This window comes from Arvicanthis niloticus, chromosome 2 (genome assembly GCF_011762505.2).
Source record: "Arvicanthis niloticus isolate mArvNil1 chromosome 2, mArvNil1.pat.X, whole genome shotgun sequence".
Lineage (NCBI taxonomy): Eukaryota > Metazoa > Chordata > Mammalia > Rodentia > Muridae > Arvicanthis > Arvicanthis niloticus.
Genome location: NC_047659.1, coordinates 37,946,181 through 37,967,035, shown reverse-complemented (window position 1 = coordinate 37,967,035; position 20,855 = coordinate 37,946,181). Strand labels below are relative to the sequence as shown.

General features: G+C 36.0%; 1 protein-coding gene across 1 annotated transcript in view; it reads right to left on the bottom strand.

The window, feature by feature from the left end:
- Psmd14 (proteasome 26S subunit, non-ATPase 14) overlaps nucleotides 1–20,855 on the bottom strand; it is a 90,892-nt gene that overhangs the window by 34,608 nt on the left and 35,429 nt on the right. The window contains exons 4-6 of the mRNA XM_034496830.2: nucleotides 3,951–4,022; nucleotides 3,613–3,732; nucleotides 828–898 (exon numbers count right to left, since the gene is read on the bottom strand). Of these exons, the coding sequence (XP_034352721.1) occupies nucleotides 828–898; nucleotides 3,613–3,732; nucleotides 3,951–4,022 (263 nt within the window). The remainder of the gene's footprint in view (nucleotides 1–827; nucleotides 899–3,612; nucleotides 3,733–3,950; nucleotides 4,023–20,855) is intronic.

The window sequence follows — 20,855 nt, the reverse complement described above, 5'->3', positions numbered from 1 at the left end:
GAAAGCACACAGGTGTGAAAAAGCACCATTAGAAACTCTGAAAGCGGACACCATATTCTCCAGAAAACATGGAAATGAGTAAGTGTGACAAAGGAGGGCTATCATTAAGAGCCGCACATTAGCAGTGGTAGATAAGGCTTTCAGTTTTTCACCTTGTTACCACACTTTCTCAGAGCCAGTTTTTACCCTTTCAGCATTCAAGTAAATATCTACTCTTTAACTCCTTAGCTCTGGGAGCTGGGTTTTCCAGGCACAGAGTACATTTTTTAACAATGGACACCAGGATCCACTGTTGTGAAAGGATTAAATATCAATTAAACCAGCAGTAGAACTAGGAACTCAGTCAAAAACCAATTTGCACTGCTCTGCTCAGCTGCTGAGCCTTTTGCTAACATTAATTTTGAAGTTTTTTCCACAGTAGAAGAATCTGAGCAAGAGAATGACAACTATTGGGAGAGACTTAGCTTGAAGGGGAAAAACACTGGATTACTGTCTTTAAAACTCATGTCTACACACATTTATTCAGAACAACATTCGGCTGCAATTCTCAAATACACAGAACATACTAGGTGTGTTGTTTACACATAAAGAAAACATAATTCTAGATGCTAAACAGAGGAACAGTATAGTCCAAGCCTATGACATGACAGCTGAGAATCTTAATAAAAGGCAGTTTTCTGATTGATAGACTTTCATTCAGGATGTTAAGATGCATCACACAGCCAGATCAACTATACTGATTCCTCCCCTAGGAATGATGTTTATAAATACCATTAACTTTAAGGCTTATTTCCAAAAATATTTCTCACTCATAAAAAAATACCCACCTTCCTGTTTGTTTCAGCATATCCAACATTTTGGCTTGGAACACTGGATCAACTGCTTCTACACTGACACCCTATATTAGAAAAAAGAAAAATTTTTTCTCTGAGTAAAATGGGAAAAGAAATATACTGTAAAGAAACAAACAAACAAAAAAACCCTACCCCCAATTTTGTATTGTAATTTTATAGGTTTTGATACATTTGCTAGCTACTTAAATCACTGATTTCTAAAACTGTCAAGTACCAAACTGCTGTTAGCTAATGACTGAGACAACACTCCGGGTGTTAAGTTTATGGCTGTTGCTCTGTATTTACAAGAAGTACCAAATAACTGACAAACTATGATTTTTTTCAGTTATACCTACCTATGGCAAGCATACCTCCTAATACTATTCTCTAACTACAACTGGTCAGTTATTGTACAATACTATTTTTTCAAAAATAAAAATAATTTGAGGGCCTGGCATGGTGGTGCACATCTTTAATCTCAAAAATACTTTGAAGAATAAGAATAATCATATATTGCCTCATAAAACAGCAATCTCAAAAACTCACCACTAGAGACAGACCACATAATCAATTCTCTTAAATATTGTCTTAATTTGCTAGTTTAGTAAGAAATGTGATTTTAACATACAGACTAAGAAGGATTTATGTTAATAAAAGTTAATATGAAGGATGACCTATTACATACAGGTCAGTGTCATTTACCTCCTACACAGCTTTCTTCCAACATCAGGACTCTAAGTCTAGTCTAGCTAAGCAAGCAGTTTAACAGAAACATTTCCACCTTACCAAAGCAAATAGCGTACTCAATTCCAACGAGGACATCCTTGGAAAATAAGAAGATGCACTCTGTTGTTGGGCTAGACTATCTTTTGGGGATTTTGTTTTCATTAAAGAGAAGGTGAAGAGAGAAATGAAGAGGTGTGGAGGAGGGTGCAGGGAGAAGGAAGAGAGGGAGAAACTACAGGGGATGACTATGTAGACATATTCTTTATAAAAAAATCTTGAGCCAAAAGAAATACTTTCTGACTCTACTACACAGAGTGAATATAAGAATCAAAATGGCCTATCTCACACCATCAAGCAAGAATCTACACAGAGGCATCGTAATGATGTATAAGAATCATTTATTATCCTAATTTTCTACATAGGGGCTACCTATAACAGAAATAAGTTAATTTTTATGTACTTTATATATTCTGATAGAAAAAGAAGATAACAGCAGACTAAGATTTAAATCTAAATATAAATTTGTGATTAACATAGCATTTACATATCCATATGAACAAAAAGTATAATGGATATTCAGAAAGACAAAACAATTCCAAATCAATTTACCAAAACAAAACAAAAACTTACCTCATCTAGAAGTACTGTCGATTTTCATATTGTTTTATATTATTTGCAAATATGTTGACTACTACAGCAGCTGCTCTGGAGAAAACTTTTTCATGTGTGTGTATGTACACATATGTATGTATGTGTATACACATACAATGGCATCAGTTAAATGTTTATAATTTGTTCCTTAGTATGTACCTTATCAAAGCAAGCTCATAGTAAGGGCCTTTAAACAGAGCAAGCAGCTTTACTTTAAGCCTTAATAAGAATACTGGTACAGTAAAGGACAAAAACCATCAGAGAAACACAAAAAATGCACAAAGTGAGAATGGTACACATCATGTTTTGAAAAGTAGAATTAATGCTGACAATTTTTAGTTTAAGCCGGTGTTTCAATGTGAGGCCAAATGGCTTCAAAATGACTATTCCACACAAGAAAGACCTTGAATTCCTCATCTCCTTTCTCCACCTCTCAAGTGCTGTGCTTCAAGGAATAAGCTACTGTATTGGCATTTAATATTGTGTTTTCACATTTTCTTTAAATCCAGCCGGGTACCATAGCACACGCCTTTAATCCCAGCATTCTAATATAGAGGCAGGAAGATCTCTGTCAGTTAAAGGGCAGCCTACTCTACATACAAAATTCCAGGCCAGCAAGAGCTATACAGTAAGACCCCTATCTCAAACAGCCAAACAAACAACAACCATAAAAAAATCTCCAAACAGGACTGGAGGGATGGCTCAGCAGTTAAGAGCACTGACTGGTCTTCCAGAGGTCCTGAGTTCAATTCCCAGCAACCACATGGTGGCTCATAACCATCTGTAATGGGATCCAATGCCCTCTTCTGGTGTGTCTAAAGACAGAGACAGTGTATCGATATACATAAAATAAATAAATCTTTTAAAAATATCCAAACAAAAAAGTATAAATGCACTACTTTTTATAAAAATCTACTGGCATAAATAAAAGGCAAAGCAAAATTGTCACTACAAGTAGTAGATTTGCTTTCAAAAATCTACATTTTACTACTTAACCGAATGTCACTCACTACCATATATAGCACACAGACTTCAAAACAATAGGAACCTACAGGAGGACTAACAAACATGTATTCAAATTTTATACAGCTTCTAAAAACTTTTTCAAATTTTTTTTCAAATGTTCAGAGTAATTAATGTAACAAACACCCTACTTTTATAGCAACTAATTTTTAAATCCAGTAAGTAATTCAGTACTACCATCATTCAGCTGATAAGAGTTCATGGTGCATTTAAAGGACTAATGATTTAATTAAACACAAGATAAAATGTGTATTACTAATCTTATGATTGCTGCTTCCTAAAACAAAGAAAAAATATAAAAAGATAAAAATTATTTTGAATTAAGAAAAAAAGGAAAAAAAAAGAAAAAGAAGCAGCAGCCAACATAAGTAATACTCACAGTTCCTGACTGTGGCATAGCAAACACATCAATCACTCTGACGGTGTAATCATCAACAAATTCGCCAAGCATTAGACCCATAACTTCCATAGGAACTCCAGCACGGCCATGTTTTAACATCTGTGAAGAGGAAGAGATATGGACACAAAGCGCTTGACACACACACCCATGTGACAAATAACCTATTTTGTTTCTGTGGAACTAAAAGTCTATTTTATAGAAATACCCTAATATTTACATAATCCTTATGCCTGAGGGAATTAAGATGACAAATACACCAAAGTAAAAAAGTGAATGCAAAGGAAGCTCTGGAGCAAGTAACTCCACCCCCTTCTTACCTTTAGCAAGGCCAAGGAAGAGATATAAACTTGTTCTGCTGTGTCCACGGCAGGAGCATCTGTAGGTGGACCCTAGAAACAAGTCCATCAATTAGTATAATATACAGAATATTGTAGTTAAAAATTAAACTTACATGTAAAATAAACTTGATTATTATGAAAGCTTCAGGAAAAAAACACCAATTTATATCCAATTACAATACAAACAATCATGAAATATTTACAAATATCAAGCATGAAGGCAACAGTTAAAACTCAGTATCCTGACAACTTTTTGATGGGCATAAAGTTTGTGTTCATCTATCTTGGCTACAAAATAATTACTGCCAATTACTGTAACATTAGTTAGCATTGTATCACAATACAATATCCTCTGAATGCCACCTGCTATTGGACTAGCTTGATAAACTGAAGGATCAACAAACACAGCAGATCCTCAGAGCTGCTTCAGCTTGAACTACAGACAGCATGCAGATTAAGGAATGGGATCACTCTGCAGAGTCATAGATACAGTGGGAGGGAAAGTGGAAGAAGACTTCTAATCCCTAGGTGAGAGAGCTGTGAACAACATACTCTCTGCACTTGTCTAATGAAGTTGTTGCCTTCTCCACACACAACAAATTTAGCACAAGAACCTCAGGTGTGAACAAACTAGATAAGGTTGGGCAGCCATGAAAATACCTCCAGTGACTGACCACTGCCTTTAATGCTATTACAGATTTAATGAGCCAACTAAGTTTCTTCCTAAAAGATGCCATTTATTCACCAAAAAACAAACAAACAAAAAATCAAAAAACCCCCAAATCTCTACTGGATATGACAGTGAACTGCACAGGGCCACTTGTGGTCTTTATCCTCAAGGTGGCCTCACCCAGCAGCAGTAAGTACAATTTCAGGCCAAGCACTACATATCATTGTAATTTTCTTTTTAAAATACTGGGCAGTCTAGAATATAGTTTCTTTTCATTTACTTTTATTTATTCTTCTTTCACATATTTTATCCCAACTACAGTTTCCCCTCCCTCCTCTCCTCTCATTCCTTCCCTGCACCTAGGTCCACTCCTCCTGTTTCCCTTCAGAAAAGAGCAGGCCTCTCAGGGATATCAACCAAAGATACTGTGACTAGGCACAAACCTTTAAATCAAGGAGGGACAAGACAGCCTAGTAGAAAGAAAAGGATTTCAACAGCAGGCAGAGTCAGAGACAGCCTCTGTTCCCCCTGTTAGGAGTCCCACAAGAACACCAAGCTACACAACCATAACATACATGTAGAGGGCATAGGTCAGACCAATACAGATTCCACGATTGTCCCTTCAGTCTCTGTGAGCCCCATGAGCCCGGCTGAGTTGATTCTGTGGGCCGTGTGGTGGTGTCCTTGACCCCTCTGGCTCATACATTCTTTCCTAACCTTCCTCAGGATTCCCAAACGCTGTCCAGCGTTTCTGATGGCTTTGACCAGTTTTACTTCTCTATACCATGTCAAATACATTAACCATTCACTCTCTCTTGCTTTTATGCTTTTACTTGTTGAAATTAAATAACTGCTTTACGCATACTCCAGTAACAATCTACATGTATTTCTATTTATACACTAAATCTGTCACCTTTGAGGGCTGTTAAAAATCTTCCAATAGTCATTGGAAGCATTAGAGCATAGCCAGTTCCCAAGTGCAAATACTTCACATATCACTGAATGCAGTTTCACTGTTTCTTTCAGATAAACTCTAAAAGAGAAAACTTAGTGGTAAGCTCAAGTACTTTTTGATGAAGCTATAGAAGCTTTAATAATCTAACTTTGTTCCTCTCGCTAAGAAACTTAAGAAAGATTAAGAAATGGAGCTGGAACACAGTTCGGTGCTTAAGAGCCCTGGCTGCTCGTTCGGAGGATCCAAGCTTGAATTCCAGCACACACGATGGCCCACAACTGTGGTAGCTCAAGTTTCTGGGGATGAAACATTCGATTCTGGCCTCCAAAGGCACTAAACATATATGGTACACACACGTACATGAAAGCAAAACTCCTATATATAAAATAAAAATAAACCTTTAATAAAAATTTTAAAGAAAGATTAAGAAAAAATTGAAGATTGTATCAAGTTAGATGTGATGATATATTTGTGTAAATTAAACTTCAGCCTTAAGATGATAAATACCATATTCAAATTATTCCTTGGACACTGAGCAACTTTAAAAACTGTGTGTGTCATCTGAGGATATTAAAATAGCCTTTTTCAATCTTTCAAATAATTATTTGCCAGAAAATAATTATTTAGAAAAAAAAGACCACATTATTACCTTAAATATATCACTGATAGAATCCAGAAACTCTTTTCAGTCATCAATGAAAGAAAACCCTGCCTCTGTTGGGTGTTATATATAATCAGTAGTTAGCGAAGCACATAGCAAGAACTCAGCAATATTTGCTGGAAAAAAATTAATCAATAAAGAAGGTACTGAAACTAATAGAACTGAGAAGGAAATTTTCCAACAGTTCTTTATGAGAGGGAACAAGCAATGCAAATAGAAAGAGCTCTTAGCTTTTCTTATCATCTATTTTCTCAGGGTTCAGAATCATACTACAGAAAGCCCTGTGTTAGTAAAAACTAAGACCCTCGCTCCTTTTCAGTATGAATGATGTCTGTAGAACAACAGCCAGTGTTACGTACTGTTCTGCTCTCTTCTCGCTCTACCTCTTCTGACTCTGCCTGCCCTCCTTTCCCCCTTCCTTCAAGTTCTTCCTAAGTGATCCAGGTTGGTTTCAAAGCCTTCAGCCTCCTGACTGCTCAGGTGTGGTCCACCTATTTTTATCTCTTGATTATGTGAGTCAGTGACTAAAACTCCTGGTGTGGGGTGCTGACTAGAAGTAAAGAGGGGTTGGTAAGTTAATTTACAGACACAGAAGAAAGCAGAGGGACGAAAAACTGGGATACATACAAAGACCTTGAGAGCAGTGAGTATCTACAGTATTTCTACATTCATCTGTTCTGAATGAGACTCAAAGATGCAATAAAGAAGAGACCTCATTAAAGACCCTGCAAACTGAGTTCAGAGAGAAATGTAAACTTACAGACAGCTTAACAACAAAGATGATCTACCCAGCCCTCAACAGGAAAAAAATGTGGTATTATAGACAGTCTACAACTAGTGTCTTTTGGTAAATAGTTCTGTGGACCAGCACATAGGTTCATGATTCAATCAATGACCTGTCTAAAAATTGGAGTAACAAGCAACATTTAAGAAATTCTTTAAGTAAGTAGAATAGGATTTTCTTTGTAATTTAGCACTGGAAGAGAAACAAGATTTTAAAAAGAATTAAAGTTACACAATAAGAAACAAGGACAAAATAACATTATCGTAGGTTCTTAACACTGACATAGAATACAACATTCTCTCTTACAAATGGTGAGGGATAGAGCTCATTGGTGATTGTTACAAAAATTAAAAGAAAATTAAAATTGAAAGATCTTTTTGATCTTTAAGTTAACTGCTTAAAAATGAAACCATAGTGTATATTTTACCAAGTCACTGGAGGAAAAAAAAGCAAGTAGACACAAGACTAACAGTAAAGCAGGTGCAGAGGTGCATTCCAGAGTTGCTCAAGGCTGCCAAGGGAAGCCTGTGGGCTGGTTCAAGGCCGGTGGGCTCATCATAGGGAGTCAAGTATTTCTGTTTTTAGGAACAGGATTGTTAGTGCACTGCAAGAGTCAGTGGACTGGACAATAAAAAAAGTTCCACCTACAGGCACCCAATTTTAGATCTTTAAAACACACGCACGCACAATCGTACATGTGTGTGTGTGTATAACCAAAATACAAGAACAATTTAAAATACTAAGTGAAGTTAAAGTAAGATGAAATAAAACTGTTTATTGACAAATCAATGATGAACAACCTCCAAGTGGATTTAAAGTAAAAATTCATAATATGTTGCTTAAAAGTAATAAAGCAAACACTAAGAAACTTAGTCAACAACAACAAAAAGACTTAACTGAATGATTAGGACAAGACATGTTTCACATTTCAGAACATCTACAGTCTAAAGCAGTTAAGCACCCACAATCCAAAAAATTCAAATGGCTAAAAATTGGAAATTTTTTTGAACGCTTTACCATTTTGACTTCAAAACATTTTGAATATGAGTCTGGAATGCACAATTTGGGCCTGAATGTTTCTGTAGAGGCCACAGTGCTGCTATGGTTCACTTGTCTTGTGCTGCTCTGCTGAACAGAGGAACACTGCACACTGTTAGATCATCTCTGTACTTCTGAAATCAACTGAGTTTGTATTTACAGTTTGTTTTTCAGAACAAAAGTGACATTCAGGCATTCCTGTTTTCTGTTAAATTTATTTATTAGGTTTTGATATGATTATGAAGAGTTTATAGAATAATATGGAATTTCAAAGCTTTCTATTTTATATCCTGCTGTGTGTATACATTAATATTACCTAGCATTTAAAACTCAAAGCATTCACTATTAAAACATTTGAGTCTAAAGCATCTTTTAGAGCTAACTGCTCTAAGTTTTTCAATCAGTATATTGATAAATCGGGCTTCTCTCCATCTTGAACCTAACCAGACTATATACTACTGTAGACATTGCATTTCATTAGCTTTCCACGTTGTCACCATAGAACTGAATATCTTACATCTTCCTGTCCTGCTTAAAGACCAGACTAAATTTGCTTCTCTGTATCATGCTATAGCATTAATCAGGAAGATTAAAGAGTTACATTAAAAAAGAAAATCAAAGCACAGCAAAAACTTTTCTAATAATGAATGTCTATGTGATCAGGGTGCAGGAACACATGACAGGCACAAAACAAACTGAATCAATAAAAGAATATACAATTAAAAACATAATATAAAATTTCTGTGTATTAAAAAGCAAAATACTCTGAAAATTTAGTTGCCTCATTTATGTCAAAAAAAGTCATTAAGTAAATAAATTTTAAAAATTACTAAGCCCTTAGCAGAAACACGGGCAAAGAATATAGAAGCTAATTATATAAAAAATACAAAATGATATAAATATGAAATGTGTCCAACCTCCCTAGCTGACCTTCTTTAATTAAAGAAATACCAATTAACACATTAAGACTTTTTTTCCCAACAAGACAAGTTTTACAGTGTCCACTTTTGGAAAGGATAATAAAGGAGACACTGAGCAGCACTGGTAACAATATAAACTGGTATAATCCATCAAAAGCAGCTGAACAATGGATAGCAATAGCATTAGGGTTGCACAAGCCTTGTGACCTATTTTTTCACTCCTAGAAATTATGCGAGTAAATAAACAAAGAATGTTTAAAGGAACTAAAATGTTCATAACTGTCTTTAAATAATGCAAATAAAACCAAGAACTTAACCTACAATTAAAGAACATTGTTGAAAGCCTCACTTTCTGATTGCTTTAGTCATCCTAAACAGCAATAGCTATACATTTAAAGCCAATCTGTTGCTATATGGACAGGGTTTCTCTATGTACCTCAACCTGTCTTGGAACTCACTACATAGATGAGACTACATCTGACCTCATCACAGAGATGCATCTGTCTCTGCCTCCTGAGTGCTGGGGCTTAAAGAAGTGTGCCACATGCACAGCTATAAGAAATATTTTAATTTAGAATCCTGGAAGATGCCTACATTAAAGTAAAAGAAAAGAAGGAAGATGGGTCAGTCAGAGTGAAAAGGCATAATGCACACATAACTACCATGCCTGTGAGAATCCATCCACAAAACTGTGGGCATATCAAATCATCACACATATGTATATCTAAAGACCAATCTTGTCAACGATAATCAATGAAGCTGAGGTAACAAAAATGAAAGCTACAAGAAGGGCGCAGCCACCAAATACACTAACGGGAAGGCAGATTCTCCACAGCTTTGTTGGAAGGGGAAGCTAACTAGTCATCAGTTCATAAATGAAACAGGTAGACTTAGTGTTTCCCAATGCAAAGTAAGTTAAAGCACTCAAGGATAAAATATTTTGGCCAGTTCTTGACTTTTAAGTAAGAGATTCCACTTATAAAGAATTCCTTACTCTCCAAATCTAGAGCTACACAGGACAAGATCATGACAGAAATCATAATATCATAATACATACAAAATACTAAGAAAACTGTGAGGATGTTAGGAAAAGATCCAAGATACAATACAGCTCTTTAAATACCTGAAAGAAAAAAAAAAAAAAGACGACAGAATACAGCAGTTGGTTGGACTAATAGTTCCCAAAGTACAAACTCTGAATCAGTCCTATTTCTATCATTTGGAAACTTGTGAGCAATACACATTTTTACTGAATCACCAGAAATCAGGGTTCTAAAAAGGTCCTCCAGTGATTCTGAGTCCTGATGAAACATCAAGATCGATGATTTCAGACTACATCAGAACTATAAGCCAATGGGAAAATGATGCAAGCTAGTAGACTGGGGTTCACTATGAAAACACTCTTGTACCTTGCTCAGGTTAGACGGCTGAGGGCTGATCAGCTCAATCATAGGCTCTCCAACTCCATCAGCACAGTAGTTCCAAGTAAGCCATTCCCAACTCAGTGTCATCAGACACCAAAATTAACATAGTCTCTATAAATTAATCTTTTCAACTTATTTAATGTCTTGAGTCTCATACTAGATTAATACGTAAGTCAATTTTCTGCTGACTCAATTCATTCTTATACCCAACATAAAACCAAGTTTATAAAAAGTTTTACTCTACAGAATGGTAGAGATTTTAAAATATTTATTTTTGAGAAAGGAGCTGCAAAACATACTATCAAAAAGGTTTATTCCTGGTTGTGATGGCTAGTTTTTATGTCACCTTGACACAAGTGAGAGTTAACTAAGAGAGCAGAGTTGAGAAAATGCCTCCATAAATCTACAGGGCATTTCTTTTGAGACTGATATGGGTAGGTCCACCCCATTGTGGGTGGTGCCACCCTTAGAGACTGGTCCTGAGTTATACAAGGCAGGTTGAGCAAGCCAGGAGGAGCAAGCCCATATGTAGTACTCTTTCAGGGCTTCTGTTTCAGTTCCTGCTTATGGGTTCTAGTTCTGCCCTGATCTCCCTCAGTCTGTCACCTGAAAGTGTAAGATGAAATAGTCTTTCTTCCCTAAGTTGTTTTTGGTCCTGATGCTTTATCACAGCAATAGAAACCTGAACTAAGATACAGGTCAAACAAGTTTAGAAAATACTGTGTATCTACCTGAACTCCCATGTTTATACTGTATGCTAAACTCTTACTGTAAACATCCATCATAGGAGGAGGGAGAAGAAAAATACATTTGTCTAAAGTTTTTAAAATCAATGAAGAAAATCTGAGGTTTCTGTTTCAGGGTAAGGAGGAATTAAAAACAAAATTTCCAAACATGTGACCAGTTACAATTCATTAAGTATTAAAGTGTGTGGATGCAAAAGTTTCCAGAACTGTGTGAGACAGTTAAAGCATATATTGACATAAAGACACAAAGCTAAAACTTATCACCAACTAGAACTAAAGTATAATTCTGATGGATAATAATATACAGTTTCCACTACAGCATACCAACAAACAATCAAATCAATTTTTCTTCTGATAGTTGAGCTTTCATGCTTTATAGTTTTAGAATTTGAAACCATTTCTACTAAGAAAAGGAAAAGGAAACATGAGTTACCCTTCCTACTTAAAAATAGTTAAGATGCCCAGAGAGGAGGAACACCAGGGTCTTTTTAATATTTTCTAAAATTTGGATGAGTGCACTGAGTTATACAGAGCAAATGCAATACTGAGCATACTTGCAACACTAGGGGTGTGTGTGTGTGTGTGTGTGTGCGTATGTAGGGGGTAATAGGAAAAAATAACAAATTGGATTAAACTCTACCATGAGAAATTTGACTCTAACAAAGCATTTAGGGTATTTTTAAAATCACAGCACAGTGAATAGAAGAGAATAGTTCTTTACTTCCACTTCACATCACAATGTCTGCCCTAAAGTCCTTCAAAAGCTGCAAATACACCTTAATGGTGCTCTCTCTATTCTCGGAGACCTGCTACTGATAAATCTGAAATCTGTTTTCCTCTCTCTCTTAAGTTCCTATCTCTGAATCTATAATACATTTCTCTGTGGTCACTGAATTTGACTCTTCAAATTCACGAGACAAGAATCTAAAATCTCTTGCTCTTAAATACAACCCCAATTTTCCCCTAACATTAGTTTAATACAGTGGTTCTCAACCTTCCTAATGCTGTGACTCTTTAATATAGTTCATCACGTTATGATAACCACCCCCACCATACAATTATTTTTGTTGCTACTTCATAACTATAATTTTGTTTTTAATCTGAATTGTAAAATAAACATCTGATATGTAGAATATCTTATATGTGACCCCAGTGAAAGGGTTGTTTTAACACCCAGAGGTTACAACCCACAGGTTGAGAACCACTGCTTTAATACATTTTAAACTGAATAAATTTAAGCCACAATGAAAATCAGATAATGGTTTATCTCTGAAGCAGAGGTCTCAAACATCAAGATACTGTATGGTAGCCTGTTGTGGTGGTGCACACCTTTAATAGCAACATTTGTGAGGCAGAGGCAGATGGATCTCTGAGTTCTAGGCCAGCTTGGTTTACATAGTTACATAGTAAATTCCAGGTCAGCCAGGACTACAGACACCCTGTCTTTAAAAAAAAAAAAAGAAAAGAAAAAGATTTTATAGCTATTCCCCAGATAAATAAAAATATTGACAGTTCTATTTTAAATATTAAGTAACTTAAATGTGTATATTTATTGAATGACTTAAATGTGTGTAATACATTTATTAAATGTGTATATTAAAGATTTAAGTCAAGAATCCCCGCATTCTGGGAGCGGAGGCCTGAAGACTGAGAGATACAGTGAGACCATGATTCAATAATTCGGTGAGGGAAAACACAAAACCAGAAATGGTCAGGATAACAATGTGTCAAGGTGTACCTCAGAGTAGCAGTTGGTTTTTATCCCTGCCCCACAGAGGCTTCCTGACCCTTTAGGTCTTTCTGCCCTCCTGCCTCATTTTCCCAACCTAAGACTATAATGAGAAAAAAAGTTAAGTATGAACTAATACAAACTCTTTTCCCCCCCAAGTCAAACTTAATTGTTGTTAGGATAAACCTACACTCAATTAAAATATACAGTAATGGGAAAAGGTATCTATAAAATTATCAGCGTCTATAGTGTGCCAACTATTCATGTGAACTCTTACTGATCTTATGACAACTATTTTATCAGCATACTAAGATTGTAAGGCACATTTTAGTAACTGAATATGATATGGGTTAAACTTCAAGGTTCTTTAACAACACCTTCTACAAGAACTAAAAGCACTAGAATCTACTAAACAGGCATCTAAGCAAGAAAAAAAAATCATCCAGAGCGAAAGAAAGACAGTTTGACAGTTTGTATTTAATACAATACCACTCAAAATAAACACACACACACACACACACACACACACACACACACACCACACACACACACACACACACACACACGCACACATATCCAGCAGGCCCATAAAGTAAGGAGCAATGTTCCCATCTAAAAATGAGAATCTGCCAGGCATGGCAGCATACAGCTGTTATCCCAGAACTCAGAAAGCTGAGGCAGGAGGACTGCTATATGTCTGAGGCCAACCCGGCTACACAGTAAGGACACAGTCAGCATGGAATATACTGAAGACTCTGTCTCAAAACAAACAAAAAATAAAAATTAAAATATGATTTATAGTTATATAATCCTATAAACTCATGAATTTATTCAAAGATTAGGAATGGAAATGCTTTCGTTACTGAATCTGCAGTACTCAATTCCCATTGGCTACTTTAAAATTGCTTAGATCTAACTGCTTAAAGTTTGTTTGCTTGAATGTTTTAAAGTGAGGACAGGGGATCTACATCTGTAAGCTGGAGAAATAGTCAACAACGTAGACAACTATAAATAACTGACCCACAGGCAACATAATCAGCCCTATTCAGTCATGACCATCTACCCAGCAGCGATGGGAAACAGTGCACTCCACAACAGCACAAAGCTTACCTGTGCACAATGATTCAAGCAGAAATGACCACACAGATCCAAACATTAAATACAGCTAAATTAAATGATACATGAGTTTTCTGTTTTGGTTTCTCCTCATTTAGAAGGTTAAAACTCTGATCTAGCATAAAAAAGCTGTGACTTTTACTTGGGCAGCCCTTGTTGACTAAGTGTTAAAAAAAAAAAAAAAAAAAAAAGGCATTTGCCGTTATAACGACATAAAAACCATTGCCTCAAAGTGTTACCTACTCAGGCCTTTTAACAAATTTGTTAACACTATTAGTTATACTACTCCACCTTTCTCTTAGTGTGAACTGCTATCAATTATTTAGCCAATTTTATTATGTTATTAAAATACCTGCTGATTAATCATGAGCCAAAGTGTCACATAAAAGAAATGTAAAATAAATAGTATCAGTGAGTTGTAACATTTCCAAATATCTAAGAATACACATTTACTTTGGAAAATGACATGAAACCCTTCAAAATTGCAATTAAAATGTTACAGACTTACTTTTCATTATAGCTGTTTAAGGTGTATACTGGGTCTTGAGCTTTAGAATGATCATTAAAGTGTATTAAAATGCTTTTTAAAAAAGAGAAAGAGACTTTATTAATGAATGAATTTTATGTTTTTATTAACAAAATGAATTTAAAAGGCCTGAGTAGGTACATTTAATATAAAACAAAAGCTAAGTGTACAGTATGCTAAACAGTTAACAGAAAATATTTTTAAATTTTATAGTACCTAATACTGGCCTCAATTCTATTAGAAAATTAATAAATTTACTGAAACTACCACCTTCTGTTTCCTCAATTAGAAACCAAAACTAAACATAAAATAATACCTGAATCCAAACATATACATATTAACTACCGCTGTATTGTTTATCTCTTACCCAGCAAGGTAAGAAAGAACCTTTTAATACTTTAATTTTTGAGTATTAAACAACTAGTGTGAAAAACAAGCTGCATGTAAACTATTTCGACTGCCTGAGCTTCAATGACTAGCTGAAGCAACCTGTTCTAGGAGGTGTTAATTGGCAATGGGAGAGCAAGTCAGAAGCATGTTCCCCACCGTCCTAACCCAGCAAGGCTAGGTCATTAAAGTGGAAATGAATTCTTTCATGTGGACTTAACTCTTTCACTACATGATTTCAGCTGTTTTCTCTCAATTAATTTTTTAAAAACTTGTTACTTTTTAGAGTTAAAATTGTTCCAAAAGAGGGGGAAGGAGTCCTCTGGCTGACAGTTCCAGTGACTGTATTATTCAGAAAAAAACACAGCGAGTTAATTGCAATGTAACTGCAACTCTCTCCTTAGATAAACATATAAACTAATTGTATTTGCTTAACACCAGAATAAAAATCTAGCATACAGTGTTTAGAAATAGCTCAGAACCATTTTAGTCATAAGAAATTTCATTTACATTCAGGTTCGAGAATCCAACAACTATACAATTAATCACCTTAACACTGAGATAAATTTTCAGTAATTTTTTTTATTTTCAAAGTGCAAATAAAATTCTGAATATAAAAATTCTTTGAAGCACAGGAGTTAATACACCTTTCTAATTATGTTTCATGATTCTGATTAGGTGCAGTCACAACATATCCTGATGACTGGTTGCCAAAAAAAGCCAAAATTCCTTTTATGGCATGATCTCAGGTTTCCAGATGGCACATTAATTCTTTAAAAAAAAAAAAAAGAGAGAGAGAGAGAAAGAGAGAGAGACAAAAAGAGAAGAAAATAAGAATGGAAATGTCAAAATAATGATGCATTGCTTTTCAAATGTCACATTTATAAATACTATTATTCTCTATATTTTTAAGAATTTAAAACAAAAAATTAAATAGACAAGATACTAAATCTTATAATTAAAGAGTAATTAAATCCTATAATTAAAGAGTAATTAATGTGCATACACTGTACCTCAAGTCTGAATAATTTTGAAAGTACTGACTTTAATGAAAACATCAGGCTGAAAAGTAAACATGTGAAAACTTATGCCTTATATCTGACACTAAATATTTGTGATAAATTGATAAATAATTACAATATGATGGTGGAAATATAATTTTACTCATTGTTGAAATGCTTCTGGGCTCCTGAATAACTAACTCTAGCTCCTCCCCGCAAATGTACTTATTTATTAAAAGCTTAAAATAGTGGAAACTGCAAAGGTCCCAGGATGTAAAAGCTGGGATTACAGCATGCTCCTATATAAGACTCCTTTGATCCTTTGCCCTCCTTACTGACCTCCTGTCAAGTTCTCTAATTTATCTGACAAACTCAGCTCCTTTCTGAAAATGTTGCCATCCTAAGCCTACTGAACTTCTCTAATACAACACACTAAGTGGCTGCCTTAGAGCCAATATTTTAAAAATATAAAAATTTCAGTGGGGGAACAGGCAGTGGGGTGAAAGTGATACACTAGCAGGAGAGATGGGGAGATAACACCATTATCTAGTTATAAAAAGATCTGGTCAAAGTAACTTAAGGACTGGTGGCCAGGTGTCTGGTACATAACTCTGATATTTTTTTCCCTTCAAAACCACTCTGACAGTCATTTTGAAACAATTTTCACCTATTTAAAAATGTGTGTGTATATATGTGTGTAAAAAATGTCATGAATATCAGTCACATTACACATGTAAACTCTGTTTTACCAGAATAACTAAATGCCCTCCATTCTGGGTCACTACTACTATCGTCACACAATAGGAAAGAATCAAGTTCAGTGACTGCTTTTTAAAAGAAGAAGTTCAAAGGAACCCAAAAGATAACTATAAACTTCTGAGAGCAGCAAATTACAGTGTTTTTTATAAATCAAATAGGGGACCAGGAAAAGCAAAATCTTGAATTCCCTACAGCAGAACATTGAGGCATCAGAACTGTCCCATTAATAGACACTATATACATACATTTTCATTTTTCTTCCATATTTATATTATTTGTGTGTGCACTGTGAACTAGCCTACACATACAGAGGTTGGAGGACAACTTGTAGTAGTCAGTTCTCTCCTTCCACCATGTATGTGCATGCTACAGACATCAAATTCACACCGCCAGCTTAAGTAGTAAGCAATTTTATCAGCTGAACCATTTTGCTCACCTGGCACCATTTTAAAATACTGTTCAACTAGTACTGCTTATTTTAAATGTTTAAATTACAAAATATAAACACAAAATTACAAATGAAATGATCATTTTGAGAAGTTTATAAATCATTACTTCATACCCTACATTAGGCAAACTTACCACTCATACATGCATATATACAGGGATATATGCACAGAGAATATCTTGTGTATTGTATGGATGCATTACCTGTCAATTTAAAAGCCTATGGCCTATGGGTTAGGCAGGAAATAGAAGGTGGAACATCAGGGAGGCAGAAAGAACTCTGGGTTAGAGCCATGTGGGAGATTCACCAGGAAAATGCAGTAAGACAGGCAGACACATGGTACCTGAGCACAAGTAATCAGCCACATGGCAGAATGTAGCTTAGAATAAATGGAATGTTTTAAGTCCTATCTAGTCAGAGAAGAACCAACCTATATGGCTAAGGTGTTTGTAAATATAAGAGTCTGAGTCTTATTTCTGGGAGCATGAAGCTGGGAGGAAAAACCAATGCCAAACTTCAACATATATTAAGAATAAATGCTTTTATCTATTCACTCAATAATCACAAGCTTAGGGGACCTTCTGTCAGGTGTGCTACAAAAAGGTAGGCAATTATCCTCCTTTAAAAGGTTTACAAAGTAGACGCACCCAAGAAAGCAACAGTAAAATAAAAAGTCCAACACAGTGGATAAATACAAAAATACGAGAGAGCACATAAGTCATAATAGCCAATTTGATACATCCTTCCTTATGCTAAGAACTAAAGAATATGCAAGGCTTTCCCAAGTCAGGAAGAAACAGTACAGAGCAAAGTGAAAGACTTTCAGGCACACAAAAGGCTTTCACACACTATCAGGCACAGAGAAGACATGGTAGTAATTGTTCTATGCACTGTTCAAAGATTTCCAAACAAGAATATTAGCTGGTTAGCCTGCAGAGACTTTAGATGTCAAAAATAATTTAATGCTGTTTCAGTTTGAATGAATGCTTTTCTAAAGGACTTTTTAAAAGAGGAGATACTTTGGGGCTGGCAGTTTGGCTCAGTTAGCAGAGTGCTTGCTTTGTGAACATGAGAATCTAAATTTGATCCCCAGCACCCATCCATGTAAAAAGCTAGGCATGGCAGGGTACACTGGAAAGCGCTATCTCAGCACCAAGGAGGCAGAGATAGACAGGAAGATTCCCTGGGGGTCACTTGCCACAGTCTGTCTAGCCTAACTAGTGAGCTCCAGGCCAGTGAGAAACCCTATTTCAAAGGAAGAGGAGGGCATTTCTGAGGACACCCAATGTTACCTCCTTGCCTCACTCACACATGCACACACAAAAGAACAGAGTCCTGCAAATTGTTCTTTGATCCCTATAAATGTGTTATGGTGCAGGAGTGCATACATGAGCAATCACACACACAAATAAGCAAACAGTAAGGTAAACTTACTTGTATTTTTCATTTCTGAAAATAGTTTACCTCTTAATATAAATCAAAAGTAAACAGACACATCTGAAAGAAACAGGGCCTCTTACTCAAAGGGTAAGATACAATGTTTTCCCATACAAAACCTCTTAGAATACAATGGCATTTCATTATTGTGAGTTTAAAATATCCCTCTAGTTCATGAAATTTGTATAAATATTATATCTGTCTTGTGCCAAGGACCAGCTTTGCCTTGGAGAGGGGTTCTGAGAGAAGGGGTGTCTGGGAGCATCAAAACAAATGACTTGAGTCAAACTGTGTCCAAGCTGGCAGCCTATGTTCTGCTCGAGATGGCTCCCTAGACAGCTCTCTGTAGATAGTTCTTGGCTCTTTAGTCTGCTTGAGACAGCTTTCCAGATCTCTCTCTCTCTCTCTCTCTCTCTCTCTCTCTCTCTCTCTCTCTCTCTCTCTCTCTCTCTCTGTGTGTGTGTGTCCTGCTCTGCTCTGCTCTGCTCTGCTCTGCTCTGCTCTGCTCTGCTCTGCTCTGCTCTAGACAGCTTTTTCTGACTATTCTAAAAAAAACTCCCTGGTTGAAACAGCTAGCTTTCTGCTTAAGAGAGCTCTCTTTGCTAGTAAAAATTACAAAAACTCTCTGGATAGCTCATGGGTTTTCTGACCAAAGCCAGAAAAGCTGCTATAAAAAATTCTTGGATCTTCCGACCAAGTCAGAAATTCTGTTAGAAAAATTTTTAAAATGATTCATGGGTTTTCCCATCAAAATCAGGAAGCTAGAAAAAAATTCTACAAGAGCTGTGTTCGCTCTCTGTAATTCTTGGGATTCCCGACTGGGCTCAGAAATCCAATTAGAAAAAATTCTTTAAGAGCTGTGCTCACTCTCCAGAGATCTCCAGACAGCTCAGTTCTCCTAGAAAATTCTAGAGAACTGCTACCACTCTTTGCCCAGGTTTTTATTTACATATCAACCCAGTTATTTATTCCAGGTTCCCTCTTGATCATCCCATGAATCAACACTTGACTCTTGGGAAAAGGACAGCAAGTATATTTTAAAAACAAACAAACAAACAAACAAACAAACAAACATTGCAAACGAATTCAGAGATTTGACTGCCTTTGTAAACTTAGCTCGGTGAGACCTGGTCATGAGAGTAACAGTCCAACCACACCTGAACCTAGATTAAATTAACTCTTTCCCAGGCTGACCCTGAACTCAGGAATCTACCTGCCTTTGCAAACAAAACAACAACAACAACAAACCCCAAGCTGGGTGGGATCTTGCCTTTCAACCATCACCCCCTAAATCTCTTCATTTCCTTCCTTTGAGTCTTTCTGACAAGCTGGCTCACAGTACATCTGCCTCTGCTCCTTTAGAGTTGTGAAGCTCCTTACACAATTCACACTACAGCCATATATTTTTGCATAGTTGAGAAATTATATATTTTTCAGAGTTCTTTTCTACAGCCATAAGGGCTGTCCCAAAGGTCCCAGAGGTTATCATTTACTGAGACATTAGCTACACCTTCCCCTCCCAGACTCGTGCTGTCTCTGATTGTCATGGAGTCATTAACGTTGACAAGGAGGACATTCCTTAAAGGAGGAACATAAAAATATGTACATTATTATACAAACAAGCTATATGCCCCCTGCAACCATCAATATTCATGGAGGCCCACCCCCTGCTGCCTCAGTTCTAGGAGCAGGAACCATGTCCCTTACACATGATACAAGTCTCAAATCTGGGTTTCCTTTTAACATGCTATTCTCAGAATACAGTATTCTTTCAACACAAACTGTAAGAAGCTGATTATCTGACATCCAAGCAATGGGCACCACTGGAAGGGAAGACAGAGTTCAAGACTGGATTAGTTGCATCACTGATCAAAAAAGCTGAAGGTTAAGTAGATGCTGCTGTGATCAGCTGTTAGAAATAGCAGCCACAAAGCCAGGCTCTGGGGTGTTAAAGGAATACTAATAACCTTGTCTGTCTGTGTGCAGTTTTTGCTTTCTATTTCTAAAATGTTATCCTCATGTTTCTTTGTTTTCCAAATGTTATTTATCCGACCTAATGAAAGAAAAAGACAAAAGAACATGTAAAGAACACATGTATGTAGGCATGGGTAACAGAATATAGAGAGAGACTTAGAAAACCTGTGTGACAGACAGTATGACAAGCACTAGATATGTATATGATGAACTAATTAGATGTAGTGCTAATTCTTAAAATGTAGTGTCTCCAAAACTACATATTATATTTATACACAAATATAAAAATGAATATATAACACAGGTTTG